At 48.1% G+C, this 24,174-nt stretch overlaps 1 protein-coding gene across 2 annotated transcripts in view; it reads right to left on the reverse strand.

Annotated features, from left to right (window-relative positions):
* Positions 1-10,511: 10,511 nt before the first annotated feature.
* The window catches only part of LYRM4 (LYR motif containing 4), a 166,808-nt gene continuing 153,145 nt past the window's right edge, over positions 10,512-24,174 (reverse strand). Inside the window, exon 4 of one of the 2 annotated variants that reach the window (XM_059179175.1) lies at positions 10,512-10,949. Coding sequence is in view for 1 of the 2 variants with exons in the window: in XM_059179176.1 (XP_059035159.1) it covers positions 10,881-10,949 (69 nt within the window). In the remaining variant the exon portion in view is untranslated. The remainder of the gene's footprint in view (positions 10,950-24,174) is intronic. The other variant, XM_059179176.1, reaches the window with a different exon arrangement.

Below are 24,174 nucleotides of genomic sequence, written 5' to 3' on the forward strand. Positions count from 1 at the left end.
GAAGACGTACAGGGGACGTGGCTCTCCAGGAGCTGGCATTCAGGACAGTGGGGCCCTTATGTGACAATTCTAAATCTACAGGCACATTCTCCGCTCTCATGCTCCCATCTTCCTTTCTTCTACAAACCCTAGCTACACACACACACACACACACACACACACACACACACACACACGAGGAAATGCTTTCCTCAAAAGAATCTGACCCTCAGAATCCCTGGAGTTGGTACAGCAAGAGGGTCTGGTAGGGGAGGGCTGGCGGGGGAGGGCTGGTAAGCCTTGGTGGCTCTGCCTCTGCTCCTGTCAGATGATCCTTCCTCATGGCGGAGGGTGGAGGGCAGGGAGGTCTTTGGACAAAGGCCACTGCCTCCCACAGCAGAGAGCTGCTCCTCAACCACGTGATGTCACCCCTCTTCTCACATGCATGCATGTCTAGACATCCCAGGAGTGGGCCTGTCACATTGCAAACCAATTTGGCTGTATCTACTAGAGCAGAATACATACATAACCCCTCCCCCATCAGAAGTTCCACAGATGTACGGAAGTGCACACACGCGGACGCCAGGAGGCACATCCAAGAAAGGCAACAGCAGCGATGTAGGTCGTAGTAAAACCTCCCATCGGTGCATATGGCAGTCGCGGACAGCACGTGGAGACCTTCACAGCCCATCTGAAGCAGGGTGGACGGAGCAAGTGAGAGACTTACTGGCGCCCATGTCCCATCCCACATGTCCCCGAGACGTGCACCCCTCGAGCCCAGTTGTGGGCAGAACTTGTCAGTGGTGTCCTAACTTGTCAGCCATGTCCTCTTGCCAAAGACGATGGCTGATTTCAAGTTGGTTAGATCCCCATGGGACGTGCCAGAATCCGTTCACTCAATCCTCACAAGTATGGGCTGGGAGCTGCAGAGGGGAAACACTGTATCTTCATGCCCGGTTACCCAGAGGGATTTGGCTCTCACTGGTGGGCTCTCGTGCCCTCCTCACTGCCGCCTACCCCTGCTGGGTAGGTCACGGCCATCGGGGCCACACTTTCCGGTTGTGTGAGATCCTGTCACAGGTTCTGAGGGTGTCCTCCCCAGTGGGAGGTCACAACATGGGCCGTGTGTATTCTGCAGACTCACACTTCCCTCGTGGGAAGTGTCTCCTTGGGAATGTGGACGTATGTACCCATTTTGACTCACACATTTGCAGTGTTGTTCACTAGAGTCAGCATCAATGACAGAAGAAATTCTATTTCTACTACTATTTGACCTTCATTGTTCTTATGTTTTAAGGGGTAGAGAGCTTAGACCACTGGGCCCCCTTAGAGACTCCAGCACAACTTTGGGAGAGACAATTACTCCTGTTTTATAGCTAAAGAAACTGAGTCTCGGAGAGGCTGAGTGATGTGCCCTGTGAGTAAGAGACAGAGCTTGGGTTTGAATTCAGGACAGCCTGACCCAGATCCGTTGCTCTTAACCGGGTACAACCACAATAAACACAGGCACAGCTGTAGAAAAACAACATATCTGGAGTTCATCCGTAAGAAGGAAAGGAGAGTTTGCTTTGGGTTCTTTCCTTCCTTCTAGGTCTCCCAGGAGGGTGCAGCGCTAGACATCTAGACCTCTTAGTATCAGGACAAGAGGTCACCCTCTCTCTTCTTCCTATTGCCTGTCATCAAAGTTCCTGTCACCTACTTCTTCTGGGGGACTGGCCCAGGGACTGGGTCCCCTTTTCACTAGAGAACTTACATACCGGAAAATGTGAACTTCTTGTAGTCTTCAACACGGCCCCATAGTTCAAGAAACAGCATGAGCCAATGTTCCAAACTATAAGTTACAGGAACTAGCTCAAGCCAACTTGAGCAAACAGGGGTGTTCGCTTGATGGAAATCAGGCTATGACACGAAGCTATCACGCAGTGTCCGAAGGCAGTCGGGCTTCTGCAGGGCCTGGAGCTACCAGAGTCAGGAGGGACTCTGTCTGCTTCCCCTCGCTCAGTCCTGCTGTATCCCTCTCTCCCTGCAGACTAGGGATCTCCTCCTCTCTGTCTACATGATAGATGCAAGGTGGCTTCTCCTAGGTCTGTACCTCTTGAGTTCCAGCAAATAGCCTGGATAGAAATAGAACTCTCACGCCTAAAAAAAATTTGGCCCCCTTTGGGTCCAAGAGAGTTATGCAGCCCTGTTCCATTAGCTGTGGTTGGAAGTGGGGTTGAATTATGGTGGGAGATGGCTGTCAAGAACGCCTGACTCCTGTTGGGGTCTCGGGAGATGGGCAGACACCCCAGTGTCTCTACTGCAAAAAACAGCCTAGAGTAGTGTGAACTCTAGGCACAGAGTGGAGCCGTGAGGTGTATGTGTGCGGACGTGAGCTTGCCTGAAGGGAGCTGTGTCATTGCCCTGCACCTTATTTCAGAGAGAGGCAACCCACCCGGCCAGTTTTTCAGGACCCAGCCTTCCAGTTATCTTTGCTTCACTCCCATTCTTTATTTTACGTATCCAATCTCTCCTCAAATGTGTCATTTGGAAATAACTTTTGGACTCAGGCTTTCCTCTCTATCCAACCCACACCACTGCTAACCCCAGCCAGGACTTAGACTGCGCATCTAAGTTATTGCAACAATTTCCCGGCTGTCTCCCCTCGGGGGCATTCTGTATGTCACTATGCAGTTAATCTGCTGTGTATCGCTGTTCCCTTCTGAACGGCTCCCTTTCCCACCAAATAAAACTCAGACTCCTTCGCTTAGAATTTACAGCTCAGGCAGAAGTAATTTCTCCTTTTGATCTTACCTCCCTTCCTACATCTGGCCCTACAAGTAGGACCCTCCTAGGTAACTTAACCACGTTAGGCTTTGCAAAGGTATTTACATGTCTTAAGTACGGTGTGAGATGTGCTGTCATTGAGTATATTAAGGGAAGAATCCACAACGGGTCCACTTCTGCATTCCCTGATACAGTTTCCAGACAAATGATAAAACAGCTGAGGTTTGCTGGCTTATTCTGCATTGAATACGGCAGAAAAACTTTATGTGTAATTTTAACAGCAACCCTGGAAGGTAGGCAGGCAGTTAGATCCATTTCAGAGACGGGGACACAGAGGTTTCGAGAGGCTGCTTATCCGGGATCTCACTGCCAGGAAGAGACAGAGCTGGAGGATGGAAAGAAAGAAGGGCTGTCTGGGACGTCTGCGGCTTGGGGCGACCTTGCAGACCTCATGCTTACTTTGTCAATCCCAAGCTCCCACAAACCAGGATTTGCTCTCTTTTCCGGCGTGTGCTCAGTGTGTCTGCCTCACACCGTGCGCTCACGGGAAGGCTCCGCATCTTCCCAGCCCCGACCCCGCACTCACGCTCGGATCTCTGGGGTTCTCTCCAGTCCGCACTGTTGTTTTCCTCTCATCGCCAGGCTAGCCCTCGGTCATTCCCTCCTTGTTCTGCATGTGTTCAGTTGCGCTCCCCAAATAATTCTTGGGGGCAGGAACCCCCTGGCTCACGCTGGCCCACAACCTGCTTCTACCCCAAAGTTCTCACTCCTCTTTCAGTATGTTCAGGACGTTCTTTTTTAACCACGTGCCTGGTGGGAAAACATGAGCCAGCAGGAGTCACTGCTGGTACAGTCAGAGTGAGCAGGAGGCGGATATCCCCTCTCTTTTTCAGCCGGCTCCAAATGTTGCTTTAGGAATCTCAGCAGCCAGCAGGAGCTCAGAGTTTTCATTTATTTATTTATATTTATTTTCATTTTTTAAAAGTAGGCTCCACTTCCAGAGTGGGGCTTGAACTCACAACCTGGAGATCAAAAGTCGTGTGCTCTACTGACTGAGCCAGCCAGGCCCTCCCAAGAAAATGTTACCAGTTCAGAAAAAAAATGGAAACCCACTTATTTGGACAGCCACTGGACTGGAGGCTGAGGAGGACTCTGAGGGGTCAGGGTCTGCCTCTGGGACTTCCTTGTGCCTTTGCAGAGGGCCCAGCGGGTTGCATTGCCCAGTTTTACCCCAAAGCCACATTCTCATGGACCGTGGGCTGGGCTGAAAACTGTGCCCCCCCAATTGCACTGAACCCCGATACTAGGGGGATGGGTTCTGATTTCCTGCTAATTATTCCAAAAACAAACATTCAACGGGTCTCCAGGATAGGTTCTTTCCTTTGGGTTTAACTGGAATTGCAAGATTTTACAGCTAGAAAGATTAGGAGTCGTCCTGGAATCTGACCACATTGCCTGGAAGGAGCAAAGGCCCTGGTTGGGGAATTCAGGCATTATTGCAAAGTCATTTAGAGGCCCAGCAGGAGTTAGAGCCCCTCGTCCAGGTGGCATCCCCAGGACTTCGGCTGTCTGGCCCCAGTGATTAGTTTGTTTCCACCTTCCTCATTCCTCCCATCGCTCCATATTCCCCTCTTCCAAATTTTTTTTAAGAAAAAAAAAAAGTTTCTTTTTTTTGTGGTCTGAGTTACTCATATATCCTCCCCACCTTGAACAAGCTTCTATTTACCAAATCCTGCAAAGAATCAGTGCTGTTAAAGTGAACTACATGCTAACATTTGGCCCCTTAGTCATCTTTAATATGTTACATGTTTGAAGCATGAGTGGAAGAGTAGCTATGGCAGATCTTGATGAGACAGATACTTGGCTTTAATATTGTGGTCTGTGATCCTACATCCTGTGTCTGCCTATATGCATCTAAGGGAAATATTTCTTTAAAAACCCAGAACCAATTATATTGTTATTAAACTGTCTCTGTATTCAAGACAGATGAAGTCACATGAATTCACTTAGTAACTGATGGGAAGTTTTTCTTTTTGTTTTCCATAAAGATTCTATTTATTTATTTATTTATTTGGGAGAGAGAACACAGGGAAGGGGAACAGCAGAGGGAGAGGGAGAAGACATGGGGCTCCATCCCAGGAGCCTGAGATCATGACCTGAGCCGAAATTAGGAGTCAGGAGCCTGAGATCATGACCTGAGCCGAAATTAGGAGTCAGACACTCAACCAACAGAGCCACTCAATTGCCCCCAATCAGAAGTTTCACTGAAATGTTTTAGAGATTAAGTGACAGCCATTTAAGTGATATTCTCAACAGAGTAAATACGGTTACTCTGGGACTAATGAAAAAAAAAAAAGAAAAGTGTCTGGTACCATCCAACATTCTAAGGACACGTATAAGGCAGTAGGAACAGACCAGCTTTAGGAAGCTGTTTTCCTCCCAAGCCTGCAGATCCCCAGAAGTCCAGCTTCTCTGGGAGGGGAGACCTGAGTGTTTTAGTGACAGACACGGCCACACTGGTCAGCGCAGAAATGCTAGTCTGCGACCAGCTGGTTCAGCCCCATCACGTGCAACTCCAGCTTTATGGGTGTCTACATTTGTGTGTGGTCCCAGTTCAAGATGGCGAGACACTGACTGCGATTGCTGTTGCCATTGTGGTGTCAGTGGTCCCCTCAGGCAAGGAACACAGTCAGATTCATTTCTGCCAGTCCTCCTTCTTTGCACGTAAAACTTGGCCCTGGGGCAAAAGCAAGGTTATCCATCTTATTTCTCACATAGATCTCAACACGAGAAGCAATTTTCATGAGTGGTTCCCTGAGGTACTGATAAGGCCTGCAGAGAGATTGAAAAGCAAAGATCTTATTTGTTCTCAGAGGCGAGGGGAGCCGCTCTCTGGGAGAAGGGCTGGGCAAACGGTCACAGGAAAAGTCTGCTGGGTCCTACACAAATCACTGCTTTCCCTACCAAGGTCCAGCTTTCGTCTAGATCGTTCTGTGACAACAGACCAATACTAGATTAGCAATGAGGTATCTGCCATCTTGGGATGTGAGATGCACAACTTCCCGTGGATGGTTTTTTTGTTCCTAACAATGAACATCTGCATGGGCTTCCCCACCCTCATTGGTGTGACCTTACCAGACGAGTCTATTCCAACGATCTAGAAAATGTGGCCGCTTCTTGTGGCTTCCGAATCACACACTGGGCTGCTGTCCTAAAGCCACCAGCAGAGTTTAATAGGTTGAACTCTTAAAATGTTCTTTGGTTCATATGATTGTGTTTAGTCAAGAATTGGTCCTCTAGGGGCTCCTGGGTGGCACAGTCCGTTGAATGGCAGATTCTTGATTTTGGCTCAGGTCACTATCTCAGGGTCCTGAGATTGAGGTCAGAGTCCAGCTCTGTGCTCAGCATGGGGTCTGCTTGGGATTCTCTCTTTCCTTCTCCCTCTGCCCCTTCTCCCACTGTCTCTCTCTCTTAAAAAAAAAAAAAAAAAAAAAAAAAAAAAAGAAAAGAAAAAAAGATAAAGAATTGGTCATCTGGGTTCTGGTCATATTTACCAAGGAGAAGAACTTCTTGTTCGTGACTATGGGTAAGTCCAGAAGAGTTCCCAACTCAGAGAACATCATTCTTGGCATAGGAAATGCTTTCTCCTTCTGTGTTTTGAGTGCTTATCATTTCTTCCGCTGTTGCTATATTTGTAGCTTGGCCTCGGTACCTGTGATATCCTTTAGTCTAGAAAGCTAGTGAGCAGTCCTAAGCAGCTCATTCTGTAATAAAACATATTGGTGCATTTTCCGTGCACCAATTTTTGATATTTTACTGTGGATTTTAGTTGCGCTCTTAGAACCCTAGTCTTAGAATATGTAGACCAACCTTCTTCCACTTTTCTAAAAATCTTGTATCACCTTTTGCAAAATATGTAAAAATTTCCCCCTACTCCTCCTGGACCCTGAGAGAATATGTATCTATAGGCTTTACCTGTAGAAGGAATATATTTATTTTACAGAGAGCTATGGGTAAAATCTCTTTTTAGCAGTCTTTTAAATTGTTCTCTTCCAGTAGATTTTTTTCTTTGTTTGAAAAAACCAGAAATATTATTTTCAACCTTTGGAAGTAAGAGATACCTTGGTAGACACTAGTCTTTCTGTTTGAACTTGAGGTTGTTTGGATCTGGCAGGAGGACAAAGATTCAGACCGTGCGTGCCCACTGCTGTCTTGTCTTAGCAGGTAGCCCAACTTCTCTGCTCAGTCACCTAGGCCCCAAACCTGGGACCCTTCCTAGACCCCCCTGACACCCTCTCTGCACTTTACATTTAATCAATTACCAAGTCCTGTTGACTCTATTTTCTTTCTCTTTTTGGTCCTGTTTTGTGCTCAATGCACACACTAATGGGGGCCAGTAGCTGGCAAGCCCTTTTGTCTGTAAGACACGTGACACCTGTCCTCTGCAGGTGCTTGTGGAAAGGGCTCTACATGGGAACCCCACAGTTTCATCGGTTGCCTACCTACTCTCTGGTTTGCTAGGTGGCCCTGAAAAAGACCCATTATCACTCTAGCTCTCTGTATTAGCTTGTCATTGCTCCGTAACTATCCACAAACTTGGGGCCTTAGACAATCATTTGTTCTGCATCGTTGGCCTGAGGGTTGGCTGCAGTAGACTGACCTTAGTGAGACTCAGCCGGGAGGAGTTCTTCTCAGGGTGATGTTGACTCCACTTTGCAACCGTCAGCGTCCTAGGTGACGTCACTACCATCTCTTACCCGGATTAGTGTCCAATCTGCCTCTTCCCCCACCACCTATAAAAGTTGGTCTCCGTGCATCTCTCCCAATCTATTCCCCCATAAACTTCATCCCGCTGGAAAACTTCAACAGCTGCTTACAGCCTCAGGCCAGGGCGCCCTGGGCCCCCCACACTGTGCTCCCTGCTTTCTGACTCCTCCTTGCTCGCCAGCCACCCTGGGCTGCCTTAGTTCCTTGCACAGTGCTCTCCTCCGCCTCCCTTCCCCTCACCCCCCATTCAGGCCTTTGCATATGCTGTTCCTCCTGCCTGGAGAGCTCCTCTCCCTACCCTTTGTGCAGCCAACTCCTCATTTCATCTTCAATTGAAATCCCCCTTGCCTCAGGGAGGGCCTTCCAGACACTCCCATCAGGTTCTAGAGGACCTTTTTATTTCACCCTTTGTAACTGTCCTCAGATGTGTCCTTTCTCATCCACGTCCCCTGCTGGACTGTAAGCTCTGTGAAGGCAGGGGCTGCCTTGTTCACTGGTCGCCCCCCACCCCCCCAAGGAACCAGGCACCCACTGGCTCACAGTCAGTGCTGAATGAACGGAAAGACCAGTGGAAGCCGGCAGGGAAGGGTCCCCAAATGACCTACGGATGCTCAGGGTCTTGGTTTTCACACCTGCAGATGTGGGGTTTGGATGAGGTGGACTCTAATGTCAGGCAGCTCTGCCATTTTGTCATCTCTGCAGATGTCCCCCTAGCCTGTCCCCTTGGGGGGGCAGTGTTGGTTGTACTGAGGCGCTGGAGATGTTGGATGAAGCTCTGGACGAAGGGGGTTGAGAGGGGCTGCTGTTGGTGGCAGGGCGGAGGAGACGGGAAGCCAGATACGACGGACCCACGATCTTCTTTCAGTTCCAGAGTCCAGAGAACTACAGCTGTTGGAACAACATAGCCATGCCCGTGCACAAGGAAGCTTTCCCAGCTATGGAAGCACGGCAGCCAGAACAACCGAGTGTCATCTCTAAAGGTCTGGAGAATAGGTGTGCTGGGCCAGCGGTTGCATCTCGGGAGGTTAACTCGTCCTGGCATTTCTCACTTGCTAAATGCTGACACCGGAAAGTCATCTCCAGACCCCAGCCCCAGTCCCTCCTTCAGAACAGCCAAGCACACTACAGGTCTGTGAGGGGGAGTGCGATGTGGGGCTCCAGTCGAGCACGGGGAGCACTTAACAGTAGAAGCAGAGACCACTCCCATAGGCACGTCAATTCATTCAAAGTGCCAGAGTCCACCTGGGTCCACTGAGTTAAGGAGTGTCCAGTGCAAGGCTCTGTCTGTCTCCCCTGAGCCTGCAGGACAGGCTCAAGACTGTGGATTTTATGAGATAGGATTCTTTCACCTCTTTCTATATATTCCTAATGCATAGTTATTCTTATCTGAGTCACAAAAATTAGCTGTTTACGGCTCTGAGCCTGTTTAAACCCATTTGTGGGCTTTAATTAACATAAAAGCAACCCGCTGCTCTGTCCCACAGAACGAGCTAAGTTAGCTTGGGCCACTGCCTCTGGGACTCAAATCTGGGTCTCCTCTGGAGCAGATACCCTCTGGTAACCTGACCCTTCTAGGGGAGAGGTTCAACTTGGGTTCAACTGGATTTGGGTTTCCGAGTAGCAGCAACAGCTGCTTTAATACATGAGGTGTAAATCAGAGGTGACATCCAGGAGCTAGTCCTTGGACCATATCTTACTGACGCAGAGTGGAAAAAGTGACCCAGAGCTGCACATCCCAGGGTGGGTGACTGTCCCATGAGTCAGCCGGAGGGAGACAGCGCGTTTCCCACGCCACCAACATTCACTGCCGGCTCCGGGCTGTGGCGCTAACACTGTTTACCGGGGTGTGGGGTGGGGCGGGGGGTGTCGGGTCCAAGACCTACCAAGGTGCGAGTGTACAAGACTATCCATGGGCAAAACCGTTCTGAAGTTCCAAGCTGAACTGCCAACCAGGAGTACACGTGTAATCTCTTCTGAACGCACAGTCACAACAAAATCCACGCTCCGTGGGTGAGGAGGGCAGATGCGACCCCTTCGCGCGAGAGGGTAAGAGGACCAGTCTGTTCTCACTTGACTCACAGGACTCGAAGAATCAGAATGCCAGGGGCCCTAGCTCAGGGGCAGGCCCCGTGACCCCGTCACAGTGGTTTTAGGATCTGGAAACATTCACAGGAGCCTGTTCCAAACCTTAACACCTAAGTAATGAATTCACATAGTGCCGTTTACCAAGGTAAACAAGGCGCTCTGACAGTATCTAGGTCCCAGATACGGGGTACGCTGGGTCCCCAGCAATCAAGCAAGTTATTTAATACCTTCTTTTTAGGCTTTTAGCTGATGTGTTTCCAAGGCGACACGCACACAAATGTCTTTATTACCTGCAACATCTTCAAAGAGCAGAGCTTCCCGAACTGACTAGACAGTAAAAACACTAGGGGGCCTAGTGATCATGCCTCCCCTCTCACTTACGGAGTCAGAATCTGAGGGCAGGGAAGTGCCATTGGATTATAAGAAATTCCTCTTATAAAACTCTCCAATTCTGCAGGTGCTTATGGCTCTGTGAAGGGAGTTCGGGGAAGCCAGCTTTGGGAAGCAGAGCCGAGTGGCCCTTCCCCAACCTCAGCTTGGGCTGGGGGCACCCAGATGTGTTAGACTCAAATTCAAAGCATTTGGGGCGAAGCCCAAGATTCTGCATTTCCAACGAGCTCCCAGGCAGGGCTGCTGGTGCCCATCCTCAGACCACATTCAGCAGGGCCGCTAGCATCCTGTCTCCAGGTGGGGAGCTGTGGGCGGGCCCCTCTGTGGCTGCACTGGGCCCAGGTATAAATTGCGGGATGCACCCTCTACCTCTTTGGTGTTGCCCTACTCCCTGCCGCCCTCCAAATCTTGGGTGCCTAGACTTGCCCCCACAAAGGGAGCCTCCCTCTGGGTCCCCAGAGCCCTCTGCAGGTCCTGCCGTCAGCAGGAAACGAAGGCGCATTCATCATCGGGAGCGCATCTGGCATAAGAAGGCTTCAGGAGACAATTCTGTTTATTGTCAACAAAGATGCAGAGGGCAGAGGGGCTCTACATGGGCGGTGATGATACAAAAGAGGAGTGGGGCGGAGAGCAGACACAAGAATACACAGCATTATTCGGAGTGAGCTCCAGCTCCTCGCTTGAATCAAGGAGACCCCGCCACCCTTTCTCACTAGGGCTGCAGAAGGATGGAAACTGGCCTCAGTTTATCAGCTCCTACTGGGCAGGCCAAGCAAGAGGCTATTCTAAGCTGATGGAAGAGGCCACCTGTGGTCTGGGGGAGACCCCGCCCCAAGCGCAGCATGGATGCTGAAGCTGGTCCACGGCTGCCGGTGGTGGCTGGTCCCGGCTCCCTAGGTCCGAGGCTTCTCTTGATTCTCAATGATAAGCTTGTGAGTCGAATACATTTGGCCGATGAGGACCTGAAGGCAAAGAAAAAGACTCCATTAGCTGCAAAGATCAAAAAGAGCATTGCTAACCTTTAAATGCCAACATCTGCCATCACAGGGCTGTTCCTTGTGGGGAACTGCATCGTGGGGCCAAGTGCAGTCATGGGGTTGGCCTTTGCGAATTCCCCACACCCTCCAAATGCTACTTCCTTCACTGTGAGAACAAGTTCACGATCCACACTCATTCTTTTTTGGCCTTTGAAATGGCACTAGCAGGCACAGCCTTGGTTCCTTGGGCTGTCCTGAGCCGGCTGAGACCATCCACCAGGCTCCTTGGCTGCTGGCTGGAGGGAGAGCCACCTGGACGTGTGCACAGCAGCTCCTCCCCAAACACAATCCCATCCTTTACAACCGGTTCTCCCGTTTGGAGAGCCTTCAGCATAAAGCAGAAACGGGTCTTGCCTGTGTTGGGCTAGAACGTGGGTTCCATTAAGGGCACTGGAAGCAATATGGCTGCCTGTCTGGTCCAGGTGGGGCTGAGGACCCTGGTCTGGCTTCTCTCACCTCTTGCCTCTTGACTTTCCCAGCCTTTCCTAAGTGTCCTCTTACAAGGAGTGTTTCTGCTGGTGCCCAGATGTTCCCACTGTCCCAGGTGGATGTTGTAGCCATGACCGGGGCCGCCGCAGATGACTGGTCCTTCCTTGGGAACAAAGGGTCTTCACGAGTTTTCTCCAAAAGCATTTCCTAAGTGATACTTTCTTAGAACCTGGTACAGCTGGTGCGGGAAGGACTTCAGAGCAGGTGGTCGCTATCTATGGGTATTTTGGGGTCTTTGCTCTCTCAGTACACGAGGGAACCTCTCAATGGCCGCAGCAGCTACCAGAGTGGCCAGGGGTCAGAATCAGGACCCTCATGTGGTCTTCCCATCTTGTTTTAATATTCTATTCTATTTTAAAAAGAGGTTTACTTGAAAGAGAGAATGCATCCAAGTGGGAGAGAGGGAGGGGCAGAGGGGGAGAGAGAGAGGATCCTCAGACTCCCCAGTGAGCTCGAATTCTGATGTGGGGCTTGATCCCAGGACTTGAGATCCTGACCTAAGACCAAGAGTCAGACACTTAACCCACTGAGCTACCCGGGCGCTCCATCTATTATTTCTTTATTTGCATATAGTTGACATATGCTGGTACCCTGCTGCAGATGTACAACATAATGATTCAGCTTCTCTAGATCTTCTGCTAGATCGAGCTCTAGATCACAAGCGTAGCTGCCATCTGTCACCTCACAACTCTATGTTCCCTGCTGTATCTTTTATCCCCAAAACTTAGTTACTCCATCAACTGGAAGCCTGTATCTCCTGCTCTCCTTCCCCCATCCTGCCTATCCCCACCCCCGACCAGCAACCATCCGTTTGTTCTCTGTATTATAGGTCTGATTATGCTTTTTGTTTATTCATTTGTTTTGGTCTTGAGGTTTCCCATACAAGTGAAGTCATTTGGTATCTGTCCTTCTCATCTAACCCTCTACGTCCATCCCTGTCGTTGTGAATGGTGAGATCTCATCCTTTTTTACGGTTAATACTCTATTTTAAAATGACGGCCCATGAAAGGGGAAGATTTTGACACTCGTAAGGAACAGTGGTGCTCTCTCACCAGTCACACCCCCAGAGATCGCCTCAACGTTCCCATCCTCCCATGTTGCTGGTGACGTCTTCTGGTGCGCACCTGTACAGAGGTGTCCCAATGGCCAGGGGGCTCTAGTAACTCAGGGCATCACGGGGATGCCAGGAGAAAGTGAAGGAAGAGGTCAGAGCCACCCAATGATGGACAAAGAAAGCCGAAGAACAGAGTGGAGATTTAAGGGCATGAGGATGATTGAGTAGATTACTTTCATTGCAAGTGAATTTCTTAATTTGATAAAAGAGAAAAGGGGGTGGTGATGGTGGGGAATGAGTGTTCTGCACCAGTACCAAGAGAAGTCAGTGATGAGCTCTGCTCCCATGTCTCAGCCTCCCCTCCTCCTGTCCATATAAAGAACACACATGGCTTCAGATGCAAGCGGGAAGGGCAGGTCTGGGATTCCGCGGAGCACGATCTGCATAACATAGTCATAAACCATCTTGAGGGCTGAGACTAGCTAGACGCGGTTTCATGAGGAGTGGAGCACAGAGGCTCAGCCTGGCCTCCCTTCTTGATGACCTGGAGTAGCTGTGGGATGAGCGGGAGCCAGATGCACCCTACTCCAGAGAGGGGGCCGAGAAGCAGTATTCGATACTCTGGGTATTATGTGGTTTTACTTTCAGATGCTAACCTCAACAGACAAGTGGGCCCACCATCATTGCTTTTTAGAAAAAAGGCTAAAATACCAATTATTGTAAAAGGAAAAACAGAATTATTATGTTTGGGGAGGAGGTCTAGGTTAATAAAAATAATTTCATGTAACAGCTTGGGCGCCTGGGTGGCTCAGTGGGATAAACCTCTGCCTTCATCTGAGGTCTTGATCCCAGGAGGTCATGATCCCAGGGTCCTGGGATCAAGTCCGACCTCGGGCTCTCTGCTCAGCAGGGGGCCTGCTTCCCCTCCCCCCCCCCCCGTCTGCTTCTCTGCCTACTTGTGATCTCTCTCTGTCAAATAAATAAATAAAATCTTTAAAAAATAATTTTATGTAACAGCTCGAATGATTCATTTACCTGGGAACTTGGTTTATATTTCATGGAGGTGGGGAGAGTTTATCAGGAGCCCCTCTTAGAAGTGTTGACAATACCATGTTCCACGAGTTTATCAGGGTTTTCTCAGGGCTCTAGTGGCAGGCAGAAGTTATGATACGGCCTAAGGAAGAACTCTTTCACACAGTTGGCAAAAAATGGAATCGGCTGCCTTGGCAGGCGGTCATGCTCTGGGAGGGGGAGAAGGTGGGGACGGAGAAGGAGTTCATGCGGACAGAGGTGGAGCAAGGTGGGCTCCTTCCACATCTCAGCCTCTCTGATGACTTACTGGGCCAGGACCCATCTCTGACACCTCTCAGAGCAGCTGGGTGGCCCCTGAGTGGCCCAGAGTCGAGCCATGTGTTCTGATGCCCTGGAAGAAAAGGTGGTCTCCTTGGTGGGCTGTTTGAAGATCCAGCAGCATTTTTACCACACCGCAGAATAAACACGTCTCCTCCCACTCAGTTCACTTTGTGAACACTGTGTGAACAGCCACCTTCTTGACGGATGGGCTACAACAAGGACACAGGGTTCTCTTGTCGTGCGGCCTTTTTCCCCTGTGCTCCTAGGCTTCCAGGGACAGCGTGAACATAGTAGTGGTCCTCCTCGTCCACCGATCTAAAGGATGGAAGCTTTGAGGGGATGGGTGCTCTCTTGAAAGAAATGCAGATATGGTATGGGGTGACTAGTTTGCAAGCAGCTCCATGTAAAAGGCTCCAAAGAAAACTGACGAATGAAGGGTGAGAGGCGATCCAAAGAACTCAGGTTGTAGGAGCGTCATTCAAAACAAACCTTCAGAAAAATAAACCAAGACGGAAACAGAGAGGGAGGCAAACCAGAAGAGACTTTTAACTCTAGGAAACGAACTGAGGGTTGCTGGAGGGGAGGTGGGTGGGGTGGGGTAACTGGGGGATGGGCACGAAGGAGGGCACGTGATGTGAAGCGCACTGGGGTTGTACGCAACTGATGAGTCTCTAAACTCTGCCTCTGAAACTAATACTACACTATGTTTTAACGAACCGAATTTAAGTAAAAAAATTAAAAAAAAAACAAACAAACCGAAAAAACCCACCAAAAACCAAAAAACCCTTCAAAAAGCCTATCCACCCTTTGAGTTAATGGCTGAAGCCTCCCTGCCCCCCCCCCCCCCCCCCACCGCAGAAGGGGCTCTCTGGCTCTCTCCTGGGAGCCTCTGTGCCTGGATGGGTTCCTCTGCGTGAGGCCCAGTGGCTGCTGGGGAGAAAGGCGGACTCATATCCTACTTGTTCTGACGTAGCTGCTTTCACAGCATAGTCTGGGACAGTGCTAGGCACACAGAAAGTGCTCAGTAAGAACCTGGTAACTAAAAATGCCAGTGTTGAGCATTCCCAGTTATAACCAAGGCTCTATTGTCCACTAGTTCTAAAACCTAGATCTGTACGTAATTAACGCAGTGCTTTGGTGGGGAGCTGCTAGTGGAATTACGGAACTGATCAAGGCAATTCAACAGAAGTAGCCACAGGACCATTTTATTGTAACAAGAATGCTCACTCGCTGTTAAGGAAAATCAAATGATCAAAATTTGGCCCAGCAGAAAGTTTAAAGCTGTAATCCAGGCCTATAAGGGATTAACCCAGAGCAATTACAGAAGATGGAAGAGAAATATTCAGTTCACCCAGGGAGGAAATATTAAAAAAGTTATCTCAACGAGAGCTACAGAGGCGAGGCAATAAATGTTTGTGCAACAGTGCTGTTGCATTTATTTTGGCTATAAAATGTGTCAGCACACACAGGGAAGGGACAGCCAGGGACGGATGCCGCGGTGCTAATGACAGAGCATGTTGCTCCTACGCTGGAGGTGAGAGGAGCCGGTCAATGAAGCGAGGAAGTCCAGTTACTGCCTTCAATTTACAGCCCTTCCAGAAGCCCCAAGGGGCTTAGCTAGCCACATCCGACTATTACCATGCATAAGTTGGTCATTAAAGCTGATCACACTTTTATTCTATAAACTTCAGGAATTGGCATTAGAGTCCATTAGAAAAATACACAGCTTATTCAACTGCAAGTAGATGGGCTGGCAGGCTGGCCTAGAAACACTTATGAGCTTGGAGACTCATTAGACAAATAACCTGCTGGGGAGGAAGGAGGATCCAAGAAAAGAAAATTTAGTGCAACGTCTCAGGTCTCCATTGGTCACTCAGCTGCCACAATGTGCCGTGCAACGCGTCTCAATCTGACTTGGACCCAGAGGAGCTGGGCTCCATCACCAGGAGTGGAAGAGCCTTGGCTACTTCCTGCCTGTTTCACGCCATTGTTAGGAGCATCCAATGCAATAGGAGACTTGAAGAAAATGTACCAATTGCCCCAGATACTTCCTGGGGCTCAATTACATTTGCTGTCTTCATGTTGCTGAGAGGATTAACTAAGAACAGTAGTGGGCATGTGGTCAGGTCTCGTTCACTGTTACTGATATACATGGCCCTGTGCATTGCCAGTCTGCTGCCGGGAGGAGCACTACAGGGTGTCAGATCCTGACCTCAAAGATCTTGAAGCCTCCTCACTCTCTGGTTGTAAGTGTCTATGAGTCTGTAATGGTGAAACATACCCACACTGTGGAGAGGATGTCAGGGATGTCTGACACCACCTCCTGGCTTTGAACTTGAGCTTCCTGGGCTAGACTTGAGGACTAAAGGACCCTCTTCATCTCTGCTCTGGGCCTACCCCCTGTCCAGTAGGCCCATGATGCTTACCAGTGGTCTAGTATCAGGAGGTTGCCCTGGGCACTGAAAAGTTATGGGAGAGATGCTGACAACTGACTCTCCCGGAGAAGCCTAGGGAGGGACTGTCCCTGCTCTCTGTCCTCTCTAAAGATGGTAAAACCATCCAGGCAGGGATAGTCCCCTGTCCACTGAGGACAGTGACAAATCCTGCCTCTGGCATTGTAGTAACCACACCACTACGACCAATAATGATAATGCTATTACTACTAAAAAACTACAATGGTAATGATGATGAAAGGTAGCAGTCACATTTAATGAGCATTTACTGTGTACCACGCACTGTTCTAAGCATTTAATTAATTAAATCAATTAATTAGAATTATTTAATTCTTTCTATCACACAACAACTGTATGAGGAAGATACCATTATCATCATCAATTTATAGGCTTTCTACAGGCAAACCCCATCTTTGGATTTCTGCATTTGGAAGGAGTGTAATTTCTCAGATGGGCGTGCCCTTCATTTCACATATGAGAAGCCAGCATCTCAGTGGATGACACCGAAAATATGATGAGAAAAGAAAGTAACAAGAGTCACATCAACAACAAAAACAACACACCTAGACATAACCTTAAAAAGAATGTGTAAAGCTTTAAGAGAGAAAACGATAAAGCTTAAAAATATAAAAGAGTTTGGATGAAATAAGATATACCATGTTCATGGAAAGACTGAATCATATAAAAATGTCAATCTTTTGCTAAATTAGTCTATGTTAACACGATAATGAAAGTCCCAATGTTTTTTTTTTTTTTTTTTGAGATATTTGAGGAAACAACTTTCAAGATTATTTGAATGAGTACAAAGTCAAAGATAAGAAAAAGTATTTTGATGAGGAAGATACTAAAGCATTTTTGAGATAAAGCTGAAACACTTGGCACTGGCCTAAGGAGAGAGAAATGAGCAGAATAAGAGTTAGAAACCAGATCTGGCCGAACAGAGGTAGTTAATACACAAAATTATACTCATGGGGGTTTGGGACTTAGCTTGAAGAGGATGTGGTAACTAGAACATTTCTTTGAAGTCTCCTATTGATCTTCACATAAATAGTATATTCCGTTCCATAATATATTTATCTTATTTTATAAAAATGTCAAGTAACTCTGGCCTTTTGGGAAGATGCACTTTATATACTCCATGCCTTTGAGTGCCTCCCAACACCCAGTTGAGAGACATCTTTTTAATTTCCTAAGGTAGTTTACATTTGATAGGGACTTTGGAAAGTCCCCCCAAAACCTATGCACCACCAATGTAAGTGAATCTTTGATAGCAGAATTTCAGCTTTTGGTCTACTGTCCGCTTGTCCCATGGAAGGTCGGCAGGACATCTGTGCCCCTCCTCTGGCCTATAATGATGCCAGGCAGTTTCCCATGTTGCCAATGTGATTCTCCCAATGATATCCCAGTGTGGAGGGTCACTGTCACAGCCTAGCCTGAGTAGAACAGTTGCTGTAACAACCACTTTTATCATACTTGGTTTCCTAATAAGTTTTAAAAGAGGCAAACTGAAATAGGGATATATGAAATTATATATAATTCTTCTATTTAGCAGTAAGAGGTAAAATCTAAATGTTATGAATTTGGTTTTCCTCTAAAATATCACTCTTGATGCATATGCTCTTTTTCTTTCTAGAATTTCGTAGCCTATGTTGTTTTTCAAAATGTTTTACATATAGTAACATAATATTATTACTTTTGAATTTGCCATCATTTTATGAAATAGAAGAATGCCTGAAATGGCCAATGTAGATCTTTGAGAAGTCAGTCCACAATTAGGTGTACAGCAGAGAAAGAAGTCCAGTCCAAAGAATCCAGAGTGGAATCTTCTTGTGTTTCCTCTCTCCACATATGCTCCATCTCCATTCAACTCTGTGAGCCTTGAATTTTAGATACTGGGTGGGTATTCCTAATATGGACGGTGGTGGTGAGGACCTGACTTCTTATTTTCTCTGTGATATTCCTAGCAGAGCGGTGAACAAATTCCTATCTTCTCTAAATCCCACGTCACAATTAATACTAAGTGTGCTTCCTCCTCACTAGTAGGGACAAGAGACACGCTAGATGCAGGGCTGTGTCCTCTCATCAGTGTGACCAGATGCCTGGCTTACCCCATTGTTCCAGTGTGATTATTAATAGAGCTTTCTTTCAGTCTCAAGGGTTCCCCTTTGTGATGATGAATTATATGGTTTCCCTATCTCTTGTCCACCATTGTCAGATTTCTAGGCCATTCCGTTGTTTTCCTGCATGTCTGATGTTCAGTTGAACGTTTTTTAAAAAGCCCACCAAGAGACAGCCTTTTTCTTTCAAATCCCAGGCCATCAGAGTAAAGAAAATCAAACAATTGTAATGGGTCTCAGAAAACTGTGGCCTCAAAGGGTCTGAAGTGATTTCTACCAGCACACTGTCCCTTCTGCAGGAATGCGGCCCTTTTGAACAAATATACATGTAAGGCAGTGGTTCCTAACAAGACAGGGGCAGCTTCCAAGGATACACATGGCCCGGCCCCACTCATGGAGTTTCTCTTTAGGGAGGTGGGGGCGGGGGTCTAGGCAGGTCACCGTTCTCTTGCATCTGACTGGCAGCCCTGAGTGAGGAAGGGGCACAAACATAACGGCATTCAGGCTCAGCATTTATTATTCATATTTAAAAATAATCAGTTTTTTTCACCCCAGTGGATGAATATTTTTCCAGAAAACAAACAAAAAACCAGGGTTGATATTTACCCGCCTGGAGCTCTTTGGGCACAGCCCTTCCAGAAGGCCATGGACGACAAGACCAGGTTGGGGGAGGGAGATGTCTTTGTTGCTCTGAGATGGCACAAGGCTGATGAAGGCCAGGGAAGCCTCCCACACCTGTTCTTTAGAGCTGCTGGGGGCTGGTGCATGATTTCTACCTGCTAGTCTGGACCACTGCTCAGGCAAACACTTATAAAACAGGAGAGAGGTACTAGCTGTCTTCCCACTCTATCGGGATATTCTTGCTCCCCGTGCCCAAGGCACAGCTGGCCCCGTGGGGACACTGGATACAAACGGTCTGTCAGCCACCCCTCCTCCCGGAGGCCACAGTGAAGCATTGCATAATAGGCTCTGTGAGATGAAAGCAGCCCATGGCAAGCACGAAGGTTAGCGGCACTGCGACTAGGTCACCGAGCCCTTCTTGGAATGGGGCGGAACTCAGGACCCAAACATCACGTCAGAATGAAACCTGGCTCTTCCTGGGGATGGTGACAAGGGCCCAGGCAAAGCGCCAGAGATGCTGGCCTTCCTGCACTCCGCTCGCTGCACCCCAGCCCCTCAACTCAGTGCTTCAGCAAGAAGAGATGGCAGCAAGATCAGAGTCCCGTCACTGCTCTAATTAGTTACAAGGTGACACAACTACCTTGACTGGCGATTCCCAGGCCGGTGCTGGGACCAGCAAGCTCCTGACCAGATGCTTACCAACATGCTTGAGCAAGATCCCTGACAAAGTTACTGGGACCATCAGGAGTTGTTTTATCCCTTCAGGGACACCTTCTTTCAGGGTCAGCTTGGTTCAATTCTGAGTTTACTTTATTTTTTTTTTTCCTCCTTAGAGAGAGGAGGAGAGAGGGAGGGGAGGGGCAGATGGAGAGAGAGAATCGTAAGCAGACTGCATGCCCAGCGTGGAGCCGATGTGGGACTCGATTTCACAACCCGGAGATCCTGCCCTGAGCTGAAATCAAGAGTCTGATGCTTACTTGACTGAGCCACCCAGGCACCCCTTAATCCTGATTTTACATTTGCTTTAAGCAAATATAACTGGAAAGGTCAGGGTGGCAAAAAAAGGAGAGAAAGAAATACTCAGTTACATGATTACCTACCACTTTAGACAACTGTTTCTAGACACTTGCAGATCGACTGTGTTTCATTTGGTTTGTCTCTGTCACCCTCCTCAGATGGCTCACAGCACCACAGGGGTCAGACGGCCCAGAGCACGGCCGCCCACACTACTCTGTTTGATCTGACACATTCTTCACTCTGTGGGCTTGCAGGCTCTCGGAGACCACCGAGGCACCTGCCACTGGAACAGATTCTCAGTCTCCATGATAGATCCAAAGTCAAGGCTATAGAGCCAAAGAAAAGGCTCTTGACACGGAAAAAAGTTCTACAGTATGAACCAGGAGGTACACTTTTAATTCTTTTTTGAAATTCAGGCTTGTGACGTGCGTGCATTTACTGGCTTATTATATATATATATATATATATATTTTTTTTTAAGATTTTATTTATTTATTTGAGAGAAAGAGAGAGCAAGCAAGAGAGAGCACAAGGAGGGTGAAGGGTAGAGCAGAAGCGGGCTCCCTGCTGAACAGGGAGCCCCATTTGGGGCTCGAACTCAGGACCCTGGGATCATGACCTGAGCCGAAGGCAGATGTTTTTTTTTTTTTTTTTTAAAGATTTTATTTATTTGACAGAGATCACAAGTAGACAGAGAGGCAGGCAGAGAGAGAGAGAGAGGGAAGCAGGCTCCCCGCTGAGCAGAGAGCCCGATGCGGGCCTCGATCCCAGGACCCTGAGATCATGACCTGAGCCGAAGGCAGCGGCTTAACCCACTGAGCCACCCAGGCGCCCGAAGGCAGATGTTTAATGACAGAGCCACCCAGGCGCCCTACTGGCTTCTTCTAAAAAACAGGGTAAGTTTGATGCCATCTGGTGTTCAGAAGTCAGTGTCCCCAGACGAGACCATGAACACCCCCTCCCCTCACAGAGCCAGGCTGGCCAGAACAGTTTCTGTGCAGCACTCCACACTCAGCAGCTTCTGACAGAACCCCATGGCCAGCGGCAGCTGCCCTCCCTAAGAAATGATGTAAAACAAGAGAAACAAACAAGTCAAACTCCACCCTCTTCCTCCAACTTGCCCTGTGTCAAGCTCAGCGTCTTTACCAGTCAGGACACAGACCTTCCTTTCAAACAGCTGCCTTGCTTTCCTTTGCGTCCAGCCCCACGGGGACCTGCTACGTCATGTCCAGGGACATTAAAGCAGATGACCAGCAACATGCTTACTTTCCCAGGGCTTGGGAATCTTCCGGGAATGATTTTAAACCTTAAACAGCACCAGAATTAGCCATTTATCAACACATTTGATCGCAAGGCTCATATTTTCCCGTTTCTTTCTAGCATGCTGCAGGGGAGATGTGAGCACAGTTGAACAGTTTTGCTCCTGGAAGTTATTGTGGATAAGGGAGAAAGGGAAGGCCTGAAGCTAGAGCCTGAAATGACACCATGAGTCTGATGAGAAGGGGGGTGGGGGGGAGTTTCTGTCTTACCAAGCCTACCTCCCCGATCCTTAGGGCTCTAGTAGGACACGGGAAACTTGCCATCAGCTGACACGGCCTCCACACTGTCCCTGAAGCCCAGTTGCTGAATGTATTTTCCAACTAAAAGCCCGGAAGGCCAAGAATTGCCCCCAGAAGGGCTCTACCAACTCTTCAACAGAAGCACACACGCCAGCATTGCAGCATCACCAATGCCAACGGCAAGGATGGGCATCTTTTCTTTACTCCTGTGGCTGTGCCCACTACTGATCTCCATGATGGGACAGGCAGTTCAGATTTCTGACACTTGCAAGAGAGAGATGCTGCGCTGGTAGAGGAAATAACCAGTCTCGAAAGAATCTGTCGAGGGAATCAGCAGTCAGGAAGTGCACTGTGGTCTGTTTCCCAGGCAGGGGGAGAGAACCCGGCCATTGAATGGTGAGCTGCGGACACCCTGCCAGCATTCAGTCATGGCCAGGACACACAGCTCTCCTGCCCGGGTTCCACTTTCTCTTGCCACAGAGCAGGGCAGGCTGCAGCAGGCGCGACTATCTGGGTAGACCACCGTCCACCTGCCCCCTTTCAGTGCCCTCCCAGACTCCCTGGGAAGGAGACAACCAGCTCCCTGCAGCTGCAGAAGCAGCCTCCCCGAGCAAACGGCCGCAGGGGAAGACACCACGTGCAAATAAATGGTGGCTTTTCTCTTAACAATATGGACTTCCTTTAAAGGTGTCCATCGTCAACTGCTAAGGGGAAAGTGCAAGGAAATTAATCTGCCTGCCCCAAGTTTGTGCCGTGGCTGATTTTAAAAAGAGCCTGTGATCATTCTCTTCCATCAGGCCACTGCCATTCAGCCTTTTCTTTACCTTCACTTGCTTCAGTGAAATCACACTACAGCCATTTCAGGCAGACTGTGACAACCTCATACTCTGTGTAATTATTACAGCAACAACTAATTTCTGTCTAGCACTTTACAGTTAGTTCATAAGGTATCTGTACACTTTACTGGCTTGTCTGATCCTTGTACATAGAACAGACACCATCCTCTGTAATCTGTTTTTTATTTTTATTTTTATTTTTCAAAGATTTTATTTACTTGAGAGACACAGTGCACAAGTTGGCAGAGAGGGAGGCAGAGGGAGAAGGAGAAGCAGGCTCCCTACTGAGCAGGGAGCCCCATGTGGGGCTTGATTCCAGGGTCCCGGGATCCTCACATGAGCTGAAGGCAGAAGTTTAATCAACTGAACCTCTCAGGTGCCCCTCAACCTCTCTGTTTTAAAGAGGCCTAGGATCTAAGGGGCAAACTAATTTATCCAACATCACAGGGTCAATACTCTGAGTTTTAGCAAAGCTCTAAATTCTCTTCCTTTTTTTTGTTTTTTTTTAAAGATTTTATCTATTTATTTGACAGACAGAGATCACAGGTAGGCAGAGAGGCAGGCAGAGAGAGAAGAGGAAGCAGGCTCCTTGCTGAACAGTGAGCCTGATGCGGGGCTCGATCCCAGGATCCTGGGATTGTGACCTGAGCTGAAGGCAGAGGCTTTAACCTACTGAGACACCCAGGCACCCCTAAATCCTATTCCTTTAAATCTCAGTGTATTCGTGAGTACAGTGTGGTTTGTTTTTTTAAAACACTATTAAAAAGAAATTAAGAACAAACCACACTGTACTCACGGAATACACAGAGATTTAAAGGAATAGAAATAGAATTAGAAATAGAAAAAAAAACCCTTTAAATTAGAAATTTTAATTAGAAATATAAAAAGAGTGGGCGTCTGGATGGCTCAGTCATTAGGTGTCTGCCTTCGGCTCAGGTCATGATCCCAGGGTCCTGGGATGGAGCCCTACATCTGTATCCCTGCTCGGCAGGAAGCCTGCTTCTCCCTCTTCCTCTGCCTGCTGCTTGTGTCCTTCTCTTGCTGTCTCTCTCTCTCTCTGTCAAATAAATAAAATAAAATCTTAAAAAAAAAAGAAATTTAAAAAGAGAAATAGAAAAAATAGAAAATTAAAATAGAAAAAAATCTTTAAATTAGAAATAAATAAATAAATAAACCCACACTGTACTCTTGCAGAATACACCAAGATTTAAAGGAATAGAAATAGAATTAGAAATAGAAAGTCCCACTACTTCAAAATCACCTTTATTTTTATTTCTGCAAACTCCTTTTGTCCTGTTTACCCACGAAACAAAGTTGCTGTCTGCACCGTCGCGCACGTACTATTTGGCACTTGGCGCGACTGACCGAGAGAGTCCGGACAGCACCTGCCCCCTCCAGTCACGGTTCTACACACACAGCCTTCCCAACTGTGTTTTGTAAACAGCGCGTTTCAACAGATCTGGGGTCAGCCCCACTCCCAGTAGCCTAGCTGAAAACACAATCAGTTCTCGGCTATGGCTCTTTAACTCCCCCACCTTCTCAAACGTTTTGGAGGGAAGACTTTTTTCCTAGAAAACATATTATTACTTTGATGAGTTATGTATCTTTGCCTCTTTTTTCTGCTCTTTCCTCCCCTCTGCCTCGGTCCCTG

Source organism: Mustela lutreola, chromosome 6, assembly GCF_030435805.1.
Source record: "Mustela lutreola isolate mMusLut2 chromosome 6, mMusLut2.pri, whole genome shotgun sequence".
Taxonomy (NCBI): Eukaryota; Metazoa; Chordata; class Mammalia; order Carnivora; family Mustelidae; genus Mustela; species Mustela lutreola.